This window comes from Mchenga conophoros, linkage group LG15 (assembly GCF_057382185.1).
Source record: "Mchenga conophoros isolate Kocher_MC1m ecotype Shallow Benthic linkage group LG15, M_conophoros_male_GT1.1, whole genome shotgun sequence".
NCBI lineage: Eukaryota > Metazoa > Chordata > Actinopteri > Cichliformes > Cichlidae > Mchenga > Mchenga conophoros.
This window is the reverse complement of record NC_140540.1, coordinates 2,844,388-2,864,945: the sequence shown is the minus strand read 5'-3', so window position 1 is coordinate 2,864,945 and position 20,558 is coordinate 2,844,388. Positions and strand designations below refer to the sequence as shown.

The 20,558-nt window shown below is 43.8% G+C and overlaps 1 protein-coding gene across 11 annotated transcripts in view; it reads left to right on the top strand.

The window, feature by feature from the left end:
• Positions 1-20,558, top strand: part of nrxn3b (neurexin 3b) — a 321,992-nt gene that overhangs the window by 269,102 nt on the left and 32,332 nt on the right. For 10 of the 11 annotated variants that reach the window (XM_085245861.1, XM_085245865.1, XM_085245862.1 and 7 more), the window contains 3 exons: positions 3,521-3,692; positions 13,344-13,433; positions 15,025-15,335. In XM_085245861.1, the coding sequence (XP_085101987.1) occupies positions 3,521-3,692; positions 13,344-13,433; positions 15,025-15,335 (573 nt within the window). The remainder of the gene's footprint in view (positions 1-3,520; positions 3,693-13,343; positions 13,434-15,024; positions 15,336-20,558) is intronic. The other variant, XM_085245867.1, reaches the window with a different exon arrangement.

Here is a 20,558-nt window from a genome sequence, read left to right as displayed (position 1 = left end):
GGCGTCCGCTTTCATTTGAGCGCGCGCGGGTTTGGAAGTGATTTTCCGCGCATCATTTGTTTACACCTAGAATAGCCGGCCATCATCTTTTCCACTAAGAGAACAATAGCCATTTTTTCCCTCTCCTTTTGCTCGGGAGACAATGAAGTGCCTTCCCGCCTCGCGAGCGACAGGCCAATAAAAAACGTAATTGGATCTGTCAATCAAACACTGCTGCAGCGCAGGGGGTGGGCGGGCAGGTGGGTGGGCGGCGGTGGCAGAGGCGGGAGGGTAGGCCGGACACTGGGAGTAGTGCAGATAGAGAAGAGAGAGAGAAACGGGGAGGTGTGCCATTGCAACGCGCTAATACACACAGTTCCTTCTTTGCACTGCCCGGAGGCGCTCAGCAACAGTTACAAAGGTGTACAATTGTTGTGTTTTGCTGTTTGTTTGTACAGGGGCCGGGGGGATGACGATCTGTCTTTGTTTGTAGGTATTAGTGGGTCGCTGATGTGGCTTTGATGCGACTACGCAGGAGAGCCAGGGCTGCCAGAGCCTCTGAAGGTCACAGTGGATGTACTAGCGCTGATGTTTCTGTCTGTGCTTTGTATGCGCTCGGCCCGTCAGACATGTTGTTTTTTCATACCAGGGAAAGGTCTTGTCTTTAGTCAGGAAGGCCACGATGCTTTAGTAGTATTTTTCACGGTACAACAGACACGCCGAGCATCACCTTGTCACATTAAATCATCTGCATACTGGCGCGTGTGCTTATCTCGTCTCGGTGCTCGGATTATGTGTATTTGCTGTCAGATAAGCAGCGTGCGTAAACGTACACGTGCGCCCCCACACACACTTTTGTTGGAAGTGTTGCACTAAGTTTTAATGACAACTGCTTAAATTAAGAGCCCATTTACAAGCTCTCTGACAGAGAAGTTAAGTGCGCGTTGAGGTATTCTGCTCGCCTACTCTGCGCCCGGGCTCAGCTTTTAGGAGATGGCTTTCTTGTGTCTTTGGTGACATTGTTTTTCCATTATTAGCCGAGCTGCTCCATCGTTCCTTCCATTACGGTCTCAAGCACATTGAAATTCTGTATCTCTTTTTATGAATAGATAAAGGATGTTTAAACTGTAAGTGTGAGCGTGGCAGTGAATACTGTTCAGTGTCTTTTGACCACTTTGACAGTTAAAAGGAGCTGAAGAGGAAACTACAGTATGCAGAGTCACTGCAGGGGTTCATTCGCTGCCTATTTTCTGGGCTTTCTACCTTTTTTAAAACTTTGAAAGGCTCCTCTGGAGGATGCTCCGCGCCTTGAATCATGACAACTCCTGCCCTGTGCACTTAAAAAAGGCTAAGAAATAAAAATGGAACCTTAATTAACAGAAATCAAAAGAAGCGCCTGCTTTCTTCCAGGGTTTTTAAGGTGCTCGAATTAAGAAGATGAAAAACAAACTTAATTAGAAAGTATTTTTTAAAATTTCCTATTGATGTCATGTGTATTTTCAGCCTGTTCTCTTGCCCTGGGTGTCAGCTAATACTGTTTCGTCCAACTCCATCGCACTTACACACAAGGCATTGCCAGAGGGAAAGGTCATAACATGAATGTTTCAGCTGGGCATCTTTCAGCAAGCAGGATGACTGTAGTGAAGGGCTGGAGTTTAACCATCATCTTCACCCCGACCTTATTAAGACCAAGAGAACAGTTAGTGAGTCGTGGCAGCTTTCAGTCACGTGGCTGTTGTCAGGCTGCTCGGAGTGTGTTGCACTGAAAACCTCCTGTGGTTGTACGTTTTTGCGGTCATCTTTAATTTGTGTTACACTCTTCACAATTTCATTACTGCTTGGTGATTATTTCATGCATCTTTGCTACCGAGTTGGTGTCTTCCATGCAAACTGCACAGCAGTTCACTTACGACCAAAGTAATTACAAGCAACTGCCCACAACCTCCAACAACCACTGACAACTGGCTGTAGAATTCCCTAGCAACCCCCTAGCAACAGAGGTTCACTGATTGGTCTCTAGACTTTACTCATGAAATTGATTGTTAAACTCCAGTCTTTAGCAATCAATTTCATGGTAGCTTCCTGCAACCTACAACGGCCACTTGAAAGTGGTTGTCAGATGGTCCCAAGGTCTGTGTGAGTGGGGCGTTTGTAGTTTAAGCATCTAACCAGCAAGTAAAATATAAAGTAAAAAGCAAGTAGTGGGGAAAAAAAGATTTCGACAGTGCATGATCCACATTCTCCCAGCAGATGAATCAGCAGCTTATCCAACAGCAAACCTCCAACCTGGTAATGTGGACTTTGTGGTTCTCTGAAATGGAATCACAGCCATTAAGGCACCTGCTCCAGTGACATCTGACCAAACAGCATGAGGACACACTGCTGTTTGATTTGTTGTTAAACTAACTTAATATAGCAAAATGTGTCCGGGAAAAAACATGACACGCTTCCTGTTTTACTGTACAGTGAAGCTTCCTTTGGTAATCGGGTGGTATAGTCTCACCATATAGTCTCACTTACAGCAAGAGGAACTGCATCAAGCATAGCTTGGCCTTATTAAGTGCTCCTCTTAGGTATGAAGAGCCTGTAAAATTAAATAGAGGTCAGCAGGTTTAAGTGTTGTGTCATTTAACTTGTAGCAATCCTGCAGCGCCTTTACACTGACGAGCACTGTCAAATTCAGCCTGACATTTTCAGGGTCTGTATAGTCACAGTCAGCCATGCAGGGCCAGTGTCTCTGCTGATCAATTAGCAATATGTGTCTGCTCTGTGTTCAGGCTTTCCTAATTTTGGTTTTGTTATGAGAAATAGTCCCACTGCTCTGGGCTTCTAAAGAAGGTAATTACACTGAGAGATTCCCTGTGGGGGATTAAAACAAATAACACAGAAAACACAGCCTTTCCCCATCGCCACTCACTCAAGCCCTGCCTCCGCTTTAAAACCTTTTGCTTGTAACGCCTGCATGACCATGAATACACAAGCAGTCACAATAAAACACACTCTGGCAGCTCGTGAAAATTAGTGGGGTCGAGGGGAGAGAAATCAGAAAATGACGAGGGGGCATCACGATTTACGGACATGGTATAACTGGTTTAGCATTAAGAGCTAAACAAAGCATATGGTATTCATGCATTCTGTAAGGACCGCGGCAGAAAAAGCATCTGTCCTGCCAGTTTTGTGGTGACAGGCTGCAGGGAGCATTACTCATCATTACAATCTCTGCTGGCAGCCTATTTTCATCACATTACAGTGGTATAATGAAGCGTAGCGCGCTAGCGTCCTCAGGTTCTCTGAGTAGTTCACCATTAGCACCAGCCGGGGGCATTCATCCAAGTAGCTTTATTGAACTTTTTACAGTTAGTTTATTGTATAATTAATTCATTACGGCACAACAATACATGTGGGTGGAATCTGCGGTTCAAATTCATCTCGCGCTGACAGCGGTGCCACACAATTTCGTATCGCTTGCATTTATTAAGCAGCGCTCACTTTGTTTGATGGCGTCAGACCAACTCTTTCGTGCTCTTTGTGTCTGTTTCAGGAACAAGGCAAAATAGGTGTGACGTTCAACATCGGAACGGTGGACATCAGCGTCAAGGAGGTAAACACGCTGATAAACGATGGCAAATACCATTTGGTCCGGTTCACCAGGAACGGGGGCAATGCGACCTTGCAGGTGGACAACTGGCCGGTCAATGAGCACTTTCCCACAGGTACCGACCTCATTTTTAACTCAGTCTATTTGATATTCTGTTATTAACCCAATGAATCCTTTCTGGAGTAATTCAAGGTAAATTAGTAGTAATAGCTTTAAAACCACTGGACACCATCTATTTCATCATGCAAAGGGCACAAGCAGGAAGAAAGGATTCACCTTCACTTGCTCTCCGGGGTAAAATATGTGAGATGACTAACAAGCATGTGGCCATCACCTGGCCAACATCATACTCGTACTGTAACATGTGCTTCAAAACCCTTCAATAAACACGATAACGCTTGGCTCCACGGGAGGGGGGGGGACACGAGCTTGAAATCTTTTGTCTTGCAAGACGCATTAACTGCGCAACATTCGGTCAGTGGGCAGGCAAGGAGAGCACTGAAGGCAGAAACCAAGGGTGGCCTGTTGGCCAGATAAAGCTGCTGCCTGCCTGTATCTCTCATTCCCAGGTCAGCAGAAGCGGCGCACCAGCAGAATACAAATAGGGTCATCAAACGGAGCGCGCTCCATTTGGAGACTCAGGCACTCCCTCCATTTGGAACAGATATGTGCTGCTCAGCTAGCTAGGTGAGAGAGTGTGAGAAAGGGAAAGAAGGAGGGGAAAAAATCCTCTCCTGCTTCTACTTAACAGTCCATTAAATTGAGTTGGCTCTCCTCAACTTTGATATCTGTGTCTCCATGTCAGCCGGCTTAGGAGAAGCTACCTTTGTTTGCTCGTTTCCTATTACCCTCCTCTTCAATTTCACTTGGTCAAACAGAACAGACACACGGGGAGACAACATGGGAACAAAGTGGCAGTCGAGCCAAGAATGACAAAAGATAATATGAAACGTCATTGATCTCTGTGGAACAATTGTGCCGCGCTGGTAGGACGAGAATGTACAGGATTACATGTCGACTAAAAAGCCAATGTTAAATTTCCTTGAGATATGAGCTCGGCTATATCTAAGAAGCCATCACGCATCAATAATTGAGATATTCTGTTCTGAAAGCTTTTAAAAAAAACATATGCAGAAATGTTGATACCACGTAATCGTAGGAAGCCAGCAAATATGAGTCGATCCCTTTCACTATGTCTCAGCAGCCCTACAGCATGCTCCTTTTGCCTGCTTGCCTTCACCGATGACAGGCCAGCATCCTCTCCTGGCGTGACCTGGCACGCTGTTGTGGTTTGGTTCAGTGCCAGCGCAGGTGACGTTAATCTCTTCTGTCTCTGGCTTTCTTTTGCCGCCGGCTGTCTTTCGCTTTTCTTTGAGCAGATAAGGTCGGACGGGTTTCATAACCGCATTTCAGCTGCAGTAACGCTGCGAAATACTGAGAAACTCCGCAGCGCGCACACAAGTGACATCTCCGTGGCGTACACATTGGCGCTCGCGTGTGCGCAGCGCTCGATGAAGAAATTGAATTAATCAGGCAGAAGCGGGCGCGATTGCTGCACAGAGGTAGTGTCATGTCCCTTATGTTCCCGACTGTGGATCGCGCAATAGTTCGACCGTTCTTCATCTTTAATAGCCATCAGTTTGGGATAGGAATTGAACGCCTACCACCTTCATAATTACCTCAAAGGGCCTGCTTGCATAAGCTTGCAGTGCTTGTTTCCTTAGCTTCTGCCAATACGTATGCCGGAATCTGTGATCCAAAGCCAGCAAAGCTCAGGAGTCACTGCTAAATGGTCGTTAAGGTTTACATCTCCGCTTCAGGAATGCACAGCAGAAAGAAGTTTAGCTGTGGATTTCTTTCAAGCGATCCCACTGAGGTTTGTTCCCTTTTCTGTCCGCCTGCCATTGTCTTGAGATGGAGTTGAGGTCGGCGGATCGAATGCGTGGTAATTTCTTTTTCTCTTCTGCACAGGTAATTTGCAGGACATTCAGTGATAGTAATTCAACGATGATTGATTTTTTTCCCTCGCCCTCCCTCCTTTGTAAAGGGGTTGTCATCTCGTGAGTAATTACATGTTAGGGTCCAGACTCATCGACTGCCTTCTCACACTTCTAATGCTTAACTTGAAGGCAGTAGCTGCCACGAGGCTCTCAGGCCGCTCAATAAACAGTTACCGGATCTGGGCATGCCCTCTCCCTGGTGGGGGAATAGGTGAGGACAAAGGTGTTGGTGGTTTGCTTGTCAGTCAGAGCCGCTTACAAAATAGGCCTGAGGTGTGTAAATTGGACGTCTTAACAACAGTGTTTAGAGAGTTGGCCAACAAAAGCATTGAGACATTAGGATTCACTTCAAATGGCAGCAGCCAGTTCTGACAGCATGACGTGCTTCTAAATAACGGACGATTTCATAACTCCACAACTTTGGTGTTTCTTTGCTTATTTCAGCCTCATTTTTAACACTGACTATGAAATTGCACCAAATCTTCCTTAAGCAGCAGCCACAAGATTGTTTTGATTGAAGCTGTTGTAAGATTCAGTCTTTGGAATAACGTTACAGAAAGCCGTTACTCTGATGAGCTTCGGAAGGAAGTTTGGGTGGGGGACACTCAGCGAGGCAATTTCATTCCTTCTTTAATGAGCTGAAGAGTTTTCATCTGCGCCAGAATAATTGGTTACGAATTCTTATAATGATCAATTAGAATTTTTCAAATGATGAGCTTACATCACGTAAGTGCTATTTGAACACCGGAGGTGAGGATCTCTGAACATGGGCGTCTGTACTCCTACGTACATGTTCCATTAAAACGTGCACTTAATTTGTCATTAAGTGCACGTTTGTATATTCATTTATTTTATTCGAAATCAAGGAAAATTCTAAGTGAACACAAACTTTTGAGTGGTAGCGTGTTCCAATATAACATGGGTGTCAAATATAAGGCTCGGGGGCCAGGATCAGTCCAGAAAATAAATTCCAATCTGGCCCACTGAATTGTGGGAAGTGTGAAGAAGGGCCTGTCATATTTTAATTGTGCTTTCATGGGTTTCATACTGATAAACACCTCCTCGCCTGGAGGGGACAGGACTGTCCAGGCACTGAGCTAACTTCAGTTTTTTTGTTTATGTTAAAGATTGTCAGTTTAAACTCTGCTGACAGACGTCTGTCATTTTCTACACAAATTACACTTTTTTCTTATATTAATATATATGAGGGATTTAATGTATAGTTAAACATCTTTACACTGACAGAAAGGCGAGTTTCACTTGTCCGGCCCACTTATGATCAAAGTAAGCTGAATGTGGCACATGTACACGGGTATTTTTAAAAACGGAGATTTTCCGTTTTCGTTTTAAAAAATAATCCCGTCCACACGTAAAGGCAGACATGAAGGAAAACGCTGCTATGAACATGCCAGAGCAGCAGGTGGCGCTATATTCCTAACCGTGTAGAAATGTTGGCCAATCAGAAGTCTAGAAGCCTCGGTGGGAAAGAGTAAACAAAGCTGGGGCATAGAAGCAGAACCGAGTCGTATGTGTGGAGGACAGTAACTGTGTGTGTGTATGTAAGCATTTAAACACTGCAGAGAGAACAATTAACAGTAACCGTATTTTGTCTACGTCCGCCATGGTAGAAATTCATTTCAGCGAAACAGTAACCCGGCGCACAGTGTGACGTCAAAAAAGGCGCACACCTTTGACGCTGCCTTTTCTCCGTTTTCCTCGTCCACACGTAAACGCAAAAACGGAGTTTTCAAAAATCTCCACCCTGGCAGGAGTTTTTAAAAATCTCCGTTTACAGTGACCGAAAACGGCGTTTACGTGTGGACGAAAGGCGCAAACGCACAGAAAAATCTGCGTTTTCAAAAATACCCGTGTGGACGTAGCCTGAGTTTGGCATCCCTGCACTTTGATGCTAAAGCCATATTACCATCGTTAACTGTAAGAGAACCAGTCACAGTAAGCCGGTATGGTACAGAAATGTAATGGATTGCATTAGATTGTAATTTTATTATAAATATAAATAATAACATAATCATTTTACTATATAGTGTCAAATCACAACAAAAGTAACCTCAAGGAGCTTTGTATTATAAGGTAGAGACCCTGCAACAATCATATGACCCCTATGAGCAAGCACGGCGACAGAAGGAAGGAAAAACTCCCTTTTAACAGGAAGAAACCTCCATAAGAACCAGGCTCAGGGAGCCAGGTGGCCCTGCTGTGACCTTTTTGGGTTGAGGGGAGGCAGAGATTTGTAATAACTAATGATTAAATGCAGAGACGTGTAAAAAGGTCCAGCCCTAACTATGTGCTTTAGCAAAAAGGAAAGTTTTAAGTCTTAAAATTAGAGATAGTGTCTGTGTCCTGAATCCAAACTGGGAGCTGGTTCCATGGAAGAGGTGCGTGAAAGCCTCGTCTTCTAAATATCCTAAGAAGCACACGTAAGCCAGTAGCCTGGGAGCGACATGCTCTATTGGGGTGATATGGTATCTATCTCCTATCCATCCAGCCGTAATCATAACCATTTATTCAGTTCGGGGTCACTGCGAGACCGCAGCCTATCCCCGCTGTCATAGGATGAGAGGCGGCGTCCACCCTGAACAGGTCCCGTCTTTCTCCCAGTGAAGCAAACAGGTTGAAGGGTTCCCTTTGCTGTAAGATTAAACACAGGCAGTGAAGCTAATTCTGACACGCGGCTGAAGAACAGGAACATTTTATTAAATAACTGAATGAATTATGCAAACTGCTACACACTGTCTGATTGTCTGTTTGTTTTTCTGCAGTGTTACTGGGCTCTCCTCTCAGCTTAGTTCTCCTTTGTTCCCGTCTCATTATTTAGCATTCAGTGCTACCATAGCTGACAGCCAAAAATATAATAAATAAATAGTTTTAATAATTTAAACTGTCTTTTCTTCCATTTCTGCTGAGGTCTGCTCAAAACATGGAAGGCAGTGCACGCTGTACAGAGAGATAGGATGGATAACCTTAGTGTCAAGCTGAGCGTGCCCAGTACACAAGCGCTCAGAACTTGATATTGTCAGTATCAAAGGTGACTTAAACAAAACTGCTTTCACTGATAAAAAAAATCCACACTTTAATGCAACCTGTGTTAAGAAACAAGACGGAAAAGAACTTGTGCACTTCACAGCCCCATTCTTCTCTATAACAGTACACCCGCTCTGATCCCACACTGGAGCGTTTCCACGAGGCTTCGGCAGCTTACGCGCGCGCGTGTTTGCGTGTGGGCGTCGAATGTATGCGTTGACTGCTTTTGTCTTCCTTTCTCTAATTATTCTCCCCCTCTAACAGTGCCCTCTCAGATCTCTGTTCTGTTTTTGTCCTCAAATTCCTTTTTATCCGTGTTTCTCCGCCTTTTTCGAGTCGGTGCTCATCGTGGCTACGCATCTTTCTCGCAGTCCTGTGTACTTGTGTGACAACCCACATTACTGCAGGGACTTGTCTTTGTCTAGTGAGAGGCTTCCAATTTCCTTATATAACACTCCGAATCCCTGCACTCTTTGATTTCGGATTACATGATCTCTTTTTTTATTTGCGTGAGTTCGAATCTTTGAATCAAAGAATTATTAGACCGAGCCAGGCGGAGATTGTGCATCGCACGTTGCCTCGAGCTGGCTGAGGTCCAGGCGTTGTCTCAGATGAATGACCATTGGCCTAACTACTCTGCTAGTGCCTTGGGGAAAGTATGTCCGTGCGTGTTTGTGTGTGGTCCATCATTTGTGATGGGTACAAGGGGGTTGGTCATAGCCAGAACAGCCTTGTGTTCATTTTCAGACACACGAACGCTCGAAAACACGATTACTTTCATCCACACGCTGATGCGCACAATGTTGCGACTCCCACAACCTGAAACAGACACAATGAGTTGCACGGTTTCAAAATATCTGCCAATCTTTGTCTTGAAATACAGACAAAACAATTCCTCAGGAGCGAGATAAATCCCCACGCGTCCCTGGGGCCAAACATGATTAGCCCTATCTGAGACACAATCTTTGTCGCTCTCACAACTCAGACTAAGCCGAGTGTACAAGCCGCCAATCTAATTCATCTTTTCAGCACCATAAATTTCAGAGCGACCTGATAAATGATGAATTTACTCCCTGGCTTCGTCTGACACCCGAGAGAGAATGGAAGGAAGATCGGGGGCAGGCGTGCAGGAGAAAAAGAAGGGACGTGGGTGAATAGAAAAGAAGTGCAACCGGTGAAGGAATACAGAAGCGTTTAATGGAATACGTCGACAAAAAGTGAGAAAGAGCTGACATGTAGACGGGCACAGAAGAAGAGAAAGTGAGTGAAAAGTAGATAAATTGTGGCTGCAGCTGTAGAGGCCGGATTCAGCCAAGAAGAGCAAAGAGAGCTGATTGCTGAGTCTGGGAGACGGAGAATAGCGGGAGCAGATGAAGGAGCTGGAATATCGCTGGATGGACAGTGTGCCGAAGAGAACGAGAGAATGGAAAAAAGCTTGAGTGCACGGATGAATAACCAGGGAGCGAGGAGGAGAAACAGAGATGAAAGTCAGGTGTAGATGGGAAAGAAGGTGGCTTGTGCGAGATATTTATTACCAGGGGGCTGCGGTGGCGAGCTGTGGAGTTGAGCTGTGGAATGATGATTTCTGGACAGGGCCACACTATATCAAATGTACTCATCATCCCCAAATAGAGAGAATGCCAGGAGCCTGTCACGGTGGCCATTTTCACAGTTTCGATGCGCTCTCAGCACTGGCCCTGTGATGGAACCCCGGTGAGATTAGTCTGGCAACCAACTGCAGAGAACGAAGCAACCGACCAGCAGACGACTGTCACCGTGCCAGTGTTTGTGTTGACTGAATGGCTGCCACCAAAGGGAAAAAACCGAGACACTGTTTTGGCTAGGAGGAAAAAAACAGTGATGGCATGCAGCGGGGCCGAAGTAAAAGCCGGCAACGTGCGCATAAGCTCGCAGCAAAATAATATAATAATGATAAACATACGTAAATATTTATATTCACCTGGTCTTCTCTATAAGGGCTGTGTGGTGTTATCACACTTTACCTTTTAAGGCCCTGCAGAAACACAGAGAGAAGAGACGGACGACAAACTCACCCATGAGGCGGCCTTCCTGTACAAGCAAAATGAAAGTGTCCTGGTTGGGTTAGCTTTCGACTGACTAATACCAAAACCAAAGCAAACATAGCTAAGTTAGCTTGAGTTAAGGTTGGCAAATTTAAGGTAAGATTCCTGGAAGATCAGCTGATCACAGAGCTGCTGCTGCCTCTGCAAGCCCTTTTGTAACCCATTTCCAAAGTAGCTCCACCTTCGCTGCCATTATATTATGCTGCTATTCATACTGTCATCATATTAATGCTGCTATCCTGTATATATTGTACATACTATTGTTTGAGTACTTACGATTGTTTTTTTTGTACTTTTTATATTTTACATTTATATTTATTATTGAAACTTGCACCAAGGGAGTGGCACTCCAATTTCGTTGTACTCTGTACAATGACAATAAAGGCTATTCTATTCTATTCTATTCTATTCTATTCTATACCTGTCCGTACTGATGGGTGTTTGTTTCTCGCCCTACAAATATACAGTTTTTCTTTTGCTTGTTTTCATTATGGACGTTGACTGAAAATGAAACCGGTTCTCTGGCTTTAAAGAACATCAGACATATTATAATGTCAGATTGCTCATTCGTCTCTCTCCTCAGTGCACTGGCAGGAAATATCTGTCCACTATGTTTAGGGGGAAAAACTGAAACCCTTAGTAGACTGACTTTTTAATAAACAGTAGTGCTTTTATTGGCAAGGTCATCCATTCTGAAGTCACCTCTAGAAATTGAATATCAAATTGACAAACTAGAGAGAATTTTCTCATTAGTTGCACAATTAGCTGGTGGTGTATTCATTACGTGGGGACTGTCACCTCATTAATCACCTAGAACAATGTAAGAGCTATACCTGAGACCACGCCATTAGCAATGCACAGCAAACTTACAGCTTCTTCTCCGTCTTCCTCTCAGTCTCGTGATTCCACTTCGTCTAAAGGACGACGTGAGGCTACGTTTGAGACTTTATGGAAAAGACAAAGCAGAAAGAATGCGAAGAGATTATTTGTCGATGGCACTCATCCACCCTCCCCCCGTGTTTCCCGGCTCGCTCGATCAAACTCCAAACCTTTTCCGAGCGTCCTCTGATTTCAAACACGAACATCTTGCCTCCCTCTGTGGCCCTTGTCCAGAGGAGAGTGTATTTGGCTGCCACCTGAAACCTGCTTGAGATCAAAGGAATGGGGAGGGAGTCCTGCTAGTAGCTGATTAACCTGCTGGCACACTGCAGAAACATTCGTTTAGCTCCTTGAGCTCCCTTGCAGCCATATCTACACTCCATCCCAGCTGGCTGTAAACTGAGCACTTGGATGTTTTTTTTCTGTGAAAGGTAGCAAAGAACGCAAGGAAGACAGAAAAGAGAGAGGGAAGGGAAACTGGTACGAGCTCACGGTTTTATGCAGTTGTGACGCGTTCGCGCGTAATGTTATGGAAGTTTAGTCAGCAGGTCAGAGCAGTGGTGACTTACACCGAATGTAGCTTATTGCCAAACCAAGAAAGAAAATGAAATACAACCCGGGCGGGTGTCAGAACGAGGGCGTGAATGTAAGCACGTTCAAAAGCTCCAAACTAAACACACTGGCAGGTGAAGCTTTGCCCTTTCAGTTGTATTATACTGTAAATGAGTCAGTGCCAGTGCCTTTCTTCTTTCTTCCTCCAAATCCCTTTCCTTCTGGATACTGAGTGACATCACACTGCCATTCGTCTCTTTTGTTAGACCTCAAAATGTTTGAAGACGGACTTGTACGTCTCCATTCTCGCTGTCGACAGATCCGCGGCACCTTTCAAAGGGAGAGGATCCCTGTTTGTCAGACAAAATGTTGCATCCCGGCACATTCACAAAGGAAATTTGTAAATGATGCCAGAAATACTCAGTACAGGCTCCAGATTCCCTGCATAAGTGAGGCTATTATTATTACACTACTGTTATATACCTCCAGCCCAACAGGAACATTCCCAGAAGAGGTGGTTGCGTTCTTTTGGTGTTTCTTTGAACCCAAAAAGCCTCCCACTATGTCAGTAATGATCTCATTTGTATGCATTGTCCTCTTCAAATCTGTGTCACTGTGGGACTACCCCCCCCCCCAAACAGGTCTGCTGTGCTTCAAATTACCACCTCCTCATCTAACGTTGCCTCCTTTTCCCCTCAAAAGCTGCTACACACTCATTCCCTCCAAGTAGCTACCCCACCAAATCGTTCCTTGGCCCTTGAAATGTGAAAGCAGGTGGTGTCCAGTGGGAGAATTAGTGCACATAAATTACCTCCAATTTGCTTCAGAGAAAGGCGCTTTATGCATGTCTGCCTTTTTAACCACTTGATCTCCTTCCTTTTGTCTCTATTATGTAAAATGACGTAGATGTGATGCATTTCCTGTGTTTTGACTTCTTCTTGCAGGATTTTTCTTTCCCTACAGTTTGTTTTTCCTCATTGCTGCTGTGTGTGGAGTGTGCTGTATAAATATGAGTTTTAAAAAATTTCCACTAAAGTAACGCTACTTTGGGGTAAAAGAAATATACATATATATTCATATATATCATAAAGCTTTTATAAATATTTCTAAACAAAGATAAAACTCTTCATAAACCACTGTATAAATGTGTGATGTCTGTTGCTGTTGCCAACTGTTTGAAGCTGTTTGTTAAACTTTCAAACTTTAAAGGCAACAGCGACATTGAGCGCTATCAAATGGCAAATAAGAAAATCCCGTTCAAATATACCCGGCCAGTAGAAGATTGGCTTCAGGACAAAGGTAAATCTTTATCGAACTTCTAGAATGTTCTTTATTTTCTGTCATTTCATCGGCTTGTTCCCTTTCAACCTCTGAGAATGAATAACCATCCCTTAAACCCTTTAAAAAAACCAGTAAACCAAAGCAATTTGTTTTATTTTGTTTGTGTTTTTAGCCTTTTCGTCCTTTCCCTTTGGTTCAGTTTTTATGATGCTTTTTTTTTATTATTTCTTGTCCCTTTTTCTGTCATTGTCATCTTTAAAAAAAAAAAAAGTTGAACCATGGTGTCTAGTTAAAGGGACTGGGAAGTGATTTTGTAAACAGTGCAACAACAAGATATGAAATATCAAGTGCTGCTAATCTTTTGTGCAAAATTGACTAGGCGGAGGCATTATGCATTATTATCTATGCCGCAACAGTCGGCCGATTGTTTTGAGAGGAGAATTAACTCCCTTGGCTCAAATCCTCTGCAATGTTTGAGAACAAATTAATCAGTGGGCATATCCCCCTGAAAACTTTCCAAACAGCAGGTGCCTCTCCCTGCTGTAATTCATCTGATTGTACTTAAACACATCAAACACAATAAAATTCTCACTTGTTTGGCGATGGAGAGCTAATTGGAGCCTTTTTGACGGCAAAGCGTCACAGCGCGCCTGCCAAGGTGCACTGTGCCCTGATAGAGCTGTGCTTTTTTTCTTTTCCAGTCGTTAGATTAAAACCAGCACCTTGTTCGTATTGAACATTTTGTGGGGATTTTCCCAGAAAAAGAAGAAGTCTGTTTCCCCCTTTGTTTTTTCTGGTGCTTAATCCATCATAAAAATATCATAAACTGCTTTTAAAATTCATTGCACATAAACATCAGCATAACTTCATCATAAAGTCCCTTTAACAACTGTAAAACAAGGCAGGTTTGGAAAAAAAAATCCCATTACCGCTGCATGCATGACTCCACACGTGCTATTTCATTTTTCTGTGATATGAACGTTGCCCCTGCCATTTCATACCTAATGTATTATGTATTACATAACAAACAAATGTAGCGGGCTTGCGGTGTTATGTGTCTGTAAATTATACAATGGAGATTTTTAATTATGATTCCTGCATTGTGAAAGTTTGCTGTGCTTTTCTTTCATTGGGAATGCATGAGCAGTGTGTTTTGATAATGATATTTGGGCTTCTCCTAATGAAAATCACATGAATTGTAGCAACTGGGCATTGCACATTATTCCCCATATACATGCTGTACTTATTGCTCGAGACCCTTTTGTCCACAGAATAACAACAAAGCTGTGGAAAGTGTTACAACACTGCTGCTGCTGTGACAAGTGTATCTGTTTCAGCTCTAGCAGCAGTTTGAAATCTACTTATTGTACAAAATGTGCTCAGCAGTAGGTAAAAAGTAGGGCAGCTGTAGATACTTTTTTCAGTACAAAGCCAGGTTGCGTCATCATTACAGTTTGAAAACCATCTGCAACTTCTTTTAATCAGGGAAACAAGACATTTCATCAAACGTTCTCTATCACCGCATCTGTCTTGCAATGAAAGTTTAATGTTATTGTTACATTAGATTATCATCTCTTAAGCTTATCAACGCTTTTCCCTCCCGCGCCAGGCCGGCAGTTGACGATCTTCAACACCCAGGCCACTATCTCTATCGGTGGAAACGACCGGAAGCGGCCCTACCAGGGCCAGCTCTCCGGCCTCTACTACAATGGCCTCAAAGTCCTCAACATGGCCGCCGAGGGCCACATTAACATCAAGGTGAACGGCAGCGTGCGGCTGGTGGGCGACGTCCCCACTAGCCGGGGCGCGGCGCGCACCACCACCTCAGTACCGCCAGAGATGTCCACCACCTTTATAGAGACTACCACCACCTTGTCTACCACAACCACCCGCAAACAGCGCTCACCACCCACTATCCAGGTAAGGGAGAGGGTGTATGTGGTGATGTTTCCAGCAGAACTGTTTGTTACCTGTAGACATTCTAGTGATTTATGGAAATTTGAAAAAGCTGCGTAGAGATCTTCAAGAACTCTGCACATGGTTAGAGTTTTCCCATTCCCACGCTGTCACTGGTGTTGTCCTGTCAAAGGAGCTGGTGTTGCACAAGGTTGCTCAAGGCTTCTCACAAAGAACCCGTCAAGACATCTTTTTGTGCCAGTGATGACTTAAAGGGTGTATTTCAGCCTAAACTATGATCTTCTATCTAACCTAACCAAGTAGTTTTTGGTGCTTTCGACCAATAAATCTTGAAGCTGACCTTGAAGATTTAGTATTTAGTATTTAGTATTTATTTATTTATTGTCATTGTCAAGAACAATGAAATTGCGTTTGGGGCTTCCATACAACCCAAAAAAAAGAAGAAAATAATAAATACCCCTTAAAACCCAAGTGTACATATTTAACCCAGTGTGACTCCAATGCAATAAGACAATCCTTAGCAATAATGTTCGTAGAAATTCAGACAAAGACCTGAGAAACATGACAAAATACAACAATGCAACCCATTCAATATTATTGTACTGTGAGATATGATATCAGATATGATAGTTATCTATTTAAGAAAGAGGGGGGGCAGGAGGGGGAAGAGAATAAAGATATGATGCACCAATGCAGACCAGTTCATTGCTATTAAGAAGTTGGATATGGTTATTGTCCGTGAGAGGGGGGCAGAGAGTTCAGGAGCCTCACAGCCTGTGGATACAGGCTGTTGGCCAGTCTGGATGTTCTGGCCTGTATAGACCTGTACCTTCTCCCTGAGGGCAGCAGATGGAAAAGGTGGCGCGCAGGGTGATGTTGGTCCCGCAGGATACTGTGCACCCTCCTCAGACAGCGAGTGGGGAAGATATTACTGATCTCTGGCAGACTTGTTCCAATAATTCTGCCAGCTTCTTTCACCACCCGCTGGAGTGCTTGCTGATCTTGGAAAGTCAACGTGACTCCGCTCTACCTCCCTGCAAAGTTCATTCAAAACTTTTTGAGCTATCGTCTTTACAGACAGACACGCACGCATGCTACCAAAGACCAAACTTCCTTGACAGAGGTACTGAATAAAAGAAATGACAAATGAATAAGGGAATGAAAACAAAGACCAAACCTGAACCACCTTATCTTGGATTTCAATCTCGAGATTAACTCCAGTTCTGGCCCTGCAATATCCAAATGTGGATTTTGTCCCTGTTATAAAAAATGACTCTTCTAGCATCTAGTACTTAACAATCAATCAATCAATCAATCAATCAATCAATCTTTATTTATAAAGCACTTTTCATACAGAAATGCTTTACATGGTTAAAAGCAGCCCTCCCCATCCCGCCCTCCAATTCACTCCCCACACTCTCATTAACATAAGCCGTCATGGATACATACACACAAATTCTCTCTCGAAAAATGATTTAAGTCACTCTTAAAATAATATTTTGTTCAAGTCAGCTAATGCAGTACATGCAATAATCGTGCACCGCTGTAATTAGAGAGCTTTAAAGGTTCTGGAGTTGATTACCTAGCCAAATAAGGTTCAAGTCTTATTGCTACATAAGCTGAGCAAACAGTCTTTAGAGTGGCCTCTCCGGACATGAGAGTGGTGTTGATTTTCTCATTTAACTGTCAGCAAGAAAGTGACAAAGCCTACTGTGTTTCCCACCGTGTCAAACTAATGCTAGGAATCTTACACCGTTGGACACATGTGGCACAGGTGTCTGTGGGTTCAGTGTTTCCGATATGACCAGAGCTAAAAATGTGACAAAAAATGTCCCTTTTCTGCACTTAACAGCGTTTCTGTGTCTTCTTTGTGACTTTGCATGGATGGATTGTAGGTTTGTTTCTCTCCTCGATCAGTCAAGGTCAGGATACTGTATCTCTCATCCTCTGAAGGATTGAATGCCGCTGTTCACTGAGGCGTGCAAAGCCGGCCTCGCCGCCGCTCCCTTTCTCTACCTGTCTCTCCCTTTTCTCCTTTTTCCGTCTCTCACTGTCACTCATCCTATTCCGGCCTGACGGAGGCCTTTCTCCCAATACGTCCTGACCAAGCCAATGATTGTCACTACTGTGCCAAGAAAGTAATCACCGAGCCAGTCCTTTGACGCGCACAGGACAAATTGAACCATTCATTGTCCACATTAAAGCAGTAAGTCTCCCTCGAGGGTGAGATGGAGTTGGGGTTGCTTGTTGTATGACAGACAGGGACCACTGTTATCAGCCTCTTCACCTCAACGACAGATAGCTTGCCTTGCAGCGATGATGGCCCTTCGAGTCGGTGCTGTCACTTGTACGTCTGTATCAGAGCGGTGTGGAGGAGGCCACTGCGAGGGAGTCCTGTGATTGGGACTGACATAGCCTTCATATGTGAGGTTTGAAGATCTGGAACAAAGGCAAAGCAGTACATACTCATTCTGGCTGTGTGGCATCGGTAATCTGCAATGATGCCCGAGCTGAGATACGTTACAGCACCGTGTCTGGCACCATCAACAAGGTCACATCAGATAAGAAGTAACGTGGCTTCGCTGGGAAAATGGCATTTTGTGTCACAGGCTATTAATATCAAAGGAAGTCAATAAAGTGTGTGTTTTGAAAGAGCTTTTATACAAAGCACTCTCCTTTTCAAGGTGAAATGATGAACCGATACCTCTTTAGTCAATAACCAGGATGCAGCTGTCGGATACCAGATGATGCACTTTGCTTCCTTAAGATTATAATATTTGTAGGGTTTTTTTAGGAGGTTTTTTGCCCTCACTAACTTTTCACTTTATTTTTGTATTCCTTCTGAGAGCACACCTTGTTCATTCGTCTTCCACAAGCTCCCAATGCAGGGCCTGCTTTGATTCATGCTGCCATGTCACAGAATTTCATTTGCCAAGGCCTTTAATTTTACAGTTCCCTAGTTGGTTGTCAAATACCGTAGTGTGAGAGGTAAGGAGAGGACCTGTACCAGTTTGGCAGATTTCTCCACCCCTCTGGGTAGTATAGGGGAGTTGAGGGATTTGAGCTATCAGTAGTGATGTACTGCAGTGCTGAAAGAAAGCTATAGGCAGCTGGACCAGAACATGTGTGCAGGAGCTTGAGAAGTGTGAAGGCTAAAATGTGTTTTCTTTTGTATCTGGTGTGTTCTCACACATCTGTGTTTTGTCCATTTTACCAACACTGCCTGTTTCTTTGTCTGAGGTGAGGAGGGCGAATCCCCCTGACAGCTCAGGATCAGCAGAACGAGCGACGGGGGTGGGACGCGGAGGGAACCAATCTCACGGTTAATTAATGATAGCTCCGCGGGGACATAACGACACGACGGACATGTTTCGCTCGCTCTCTGTCACTGTGTTATGTGATTTCACTTAATCTCAGCTCCAATTATGTTTACGCGTAATGTTCTCCGTTTTGGAAAATATATTGGGAATTTTACATTTTAAATGAAAAGAAGGAAAGGTTTATCATTTAAAGCTTAAGTATTCATATAATTTCCTGAGTAGCAGTTACATCTCCAGTACATAATCCGGTTGTTCAGTCTGACGTCACTAGCCGTGTCTGGGTCTAAACTCCGCTGCAGGTCCATATATCAAACGATCACTATGGCATTACTGAGAGTTGAAAAACTGTCTAAAGTCTTTCATCTTTAATAAAATGATCAGCGTTCTGCTCTACCAGGTGTAACAATTGAGTTTAGCATCCAGGCATCCATGAAAACGGAATTTATGACATTTAACGGAGTTAGAAGTTAGCAGGGAGTTAGCTCGCTAGCTTCTATCTAAATACAATACAGCATGTCCTGACTGCGGGGTTTTGGAAACAAATTCAAACGTACAGCTCTGCTATCACTTCCAGCATAAATGAAGACAGGAAACTAAACAGCAGTGGCGTTTGTAGGGTTACTGAAGTTGGGCTAGCTGGTATATAACGATGTGCTACGTGACCGCTAGCGACACAGCTATGTTAGCATAATATAAACAAGCTAACTTTTTTTCCACTCGATAAAAGTTAACGTGAGTGTTCTCGGTGGTCAGGAACAAATGTAATCGCATGGCAGGATGCTGTAAAAGGACCAAACTTCAGCCAGGAGAACAACTGAGATAATCCATCCACAATACGAGGTTAGTCATTCATATACTGCTGCATGGGCTGGGCTGTAGTTACATCCTAAGGTTTTAAAAACTGAGCTTAAATAAATGATTAGTGGTAATAAAAGCCGAGGGAGGTCAACAGTGATCACTGACTGTTTTAGGAGCTTTTTGAGATCAAATAGAAGAAAATACAAAACATTAAACATGTTAACAACACAAAAGCCATATTAAACGCAGACTACTTTAGGCCCGGAAGTAGGATTCGTCACGTCATCACTTAACAATCGGATAATGGTGGGACTCTCCACCATTTGACCGTAGAACTGAAGAAGCTTCTTGGATGAGAGGTGAAACATCTTCAAGCAACCTAAAGAAGTCCAGACGCTTTTCTTTCCAAGCTCCTTGGACCCTCCTGTCTCCTTCCAGCACATTGTGTACAACATAAAAATAGGAAATGAACATTCAGGTGGTGATGTCTATAGTTTTCTCTACAGCACCTTTATACATCACAATTTGTTCCTCGTTGCCTTGTTAGGAACGGTCTACGAATGCAAACATCAAATATTAACTACATAATGTCTTGTTTACACGATCCTGCTACACTGTTTACGTTAGGCAACAGTGTGCCCCTCCTACTGTTATCTTCAACTTGTCCTCTTAAAATAAAAAGTAGTAGCCTGCTGCGTGAAAGTCCGATACAAGGATGCTAGCTGGTTTCTCATTAATGAAGAACACCAGTTTTACACATGAGGTCACGGTTGCTGGAAGTTGTTAGGTACTGCTTCTACATCTGCAGCTCCAGATGGAGCGTCTCAAAATTGAAAACTTTGAGCGGCACTATCATCTGGGAGTGTGACTTCAGAATGAAGTGAGTTTAGCAGGCTTCCACGGCACGCTGCCAGTCTGTGCTTGAGTGTAGTGGCCCAAAGTTACATTAGCCACGACTTACATTAGCACCGTGTGTGTGCATCAGAGTTTTTTGAGTTTGGCTTCATGCTAGGTTTGGGGGAGAGTTGTATAGTGTTATGAGATACTGTGGACAGAACATATGAAGCTGGGCATAAGAATGATTCTCCATGATGCAAGTTCTTCATGG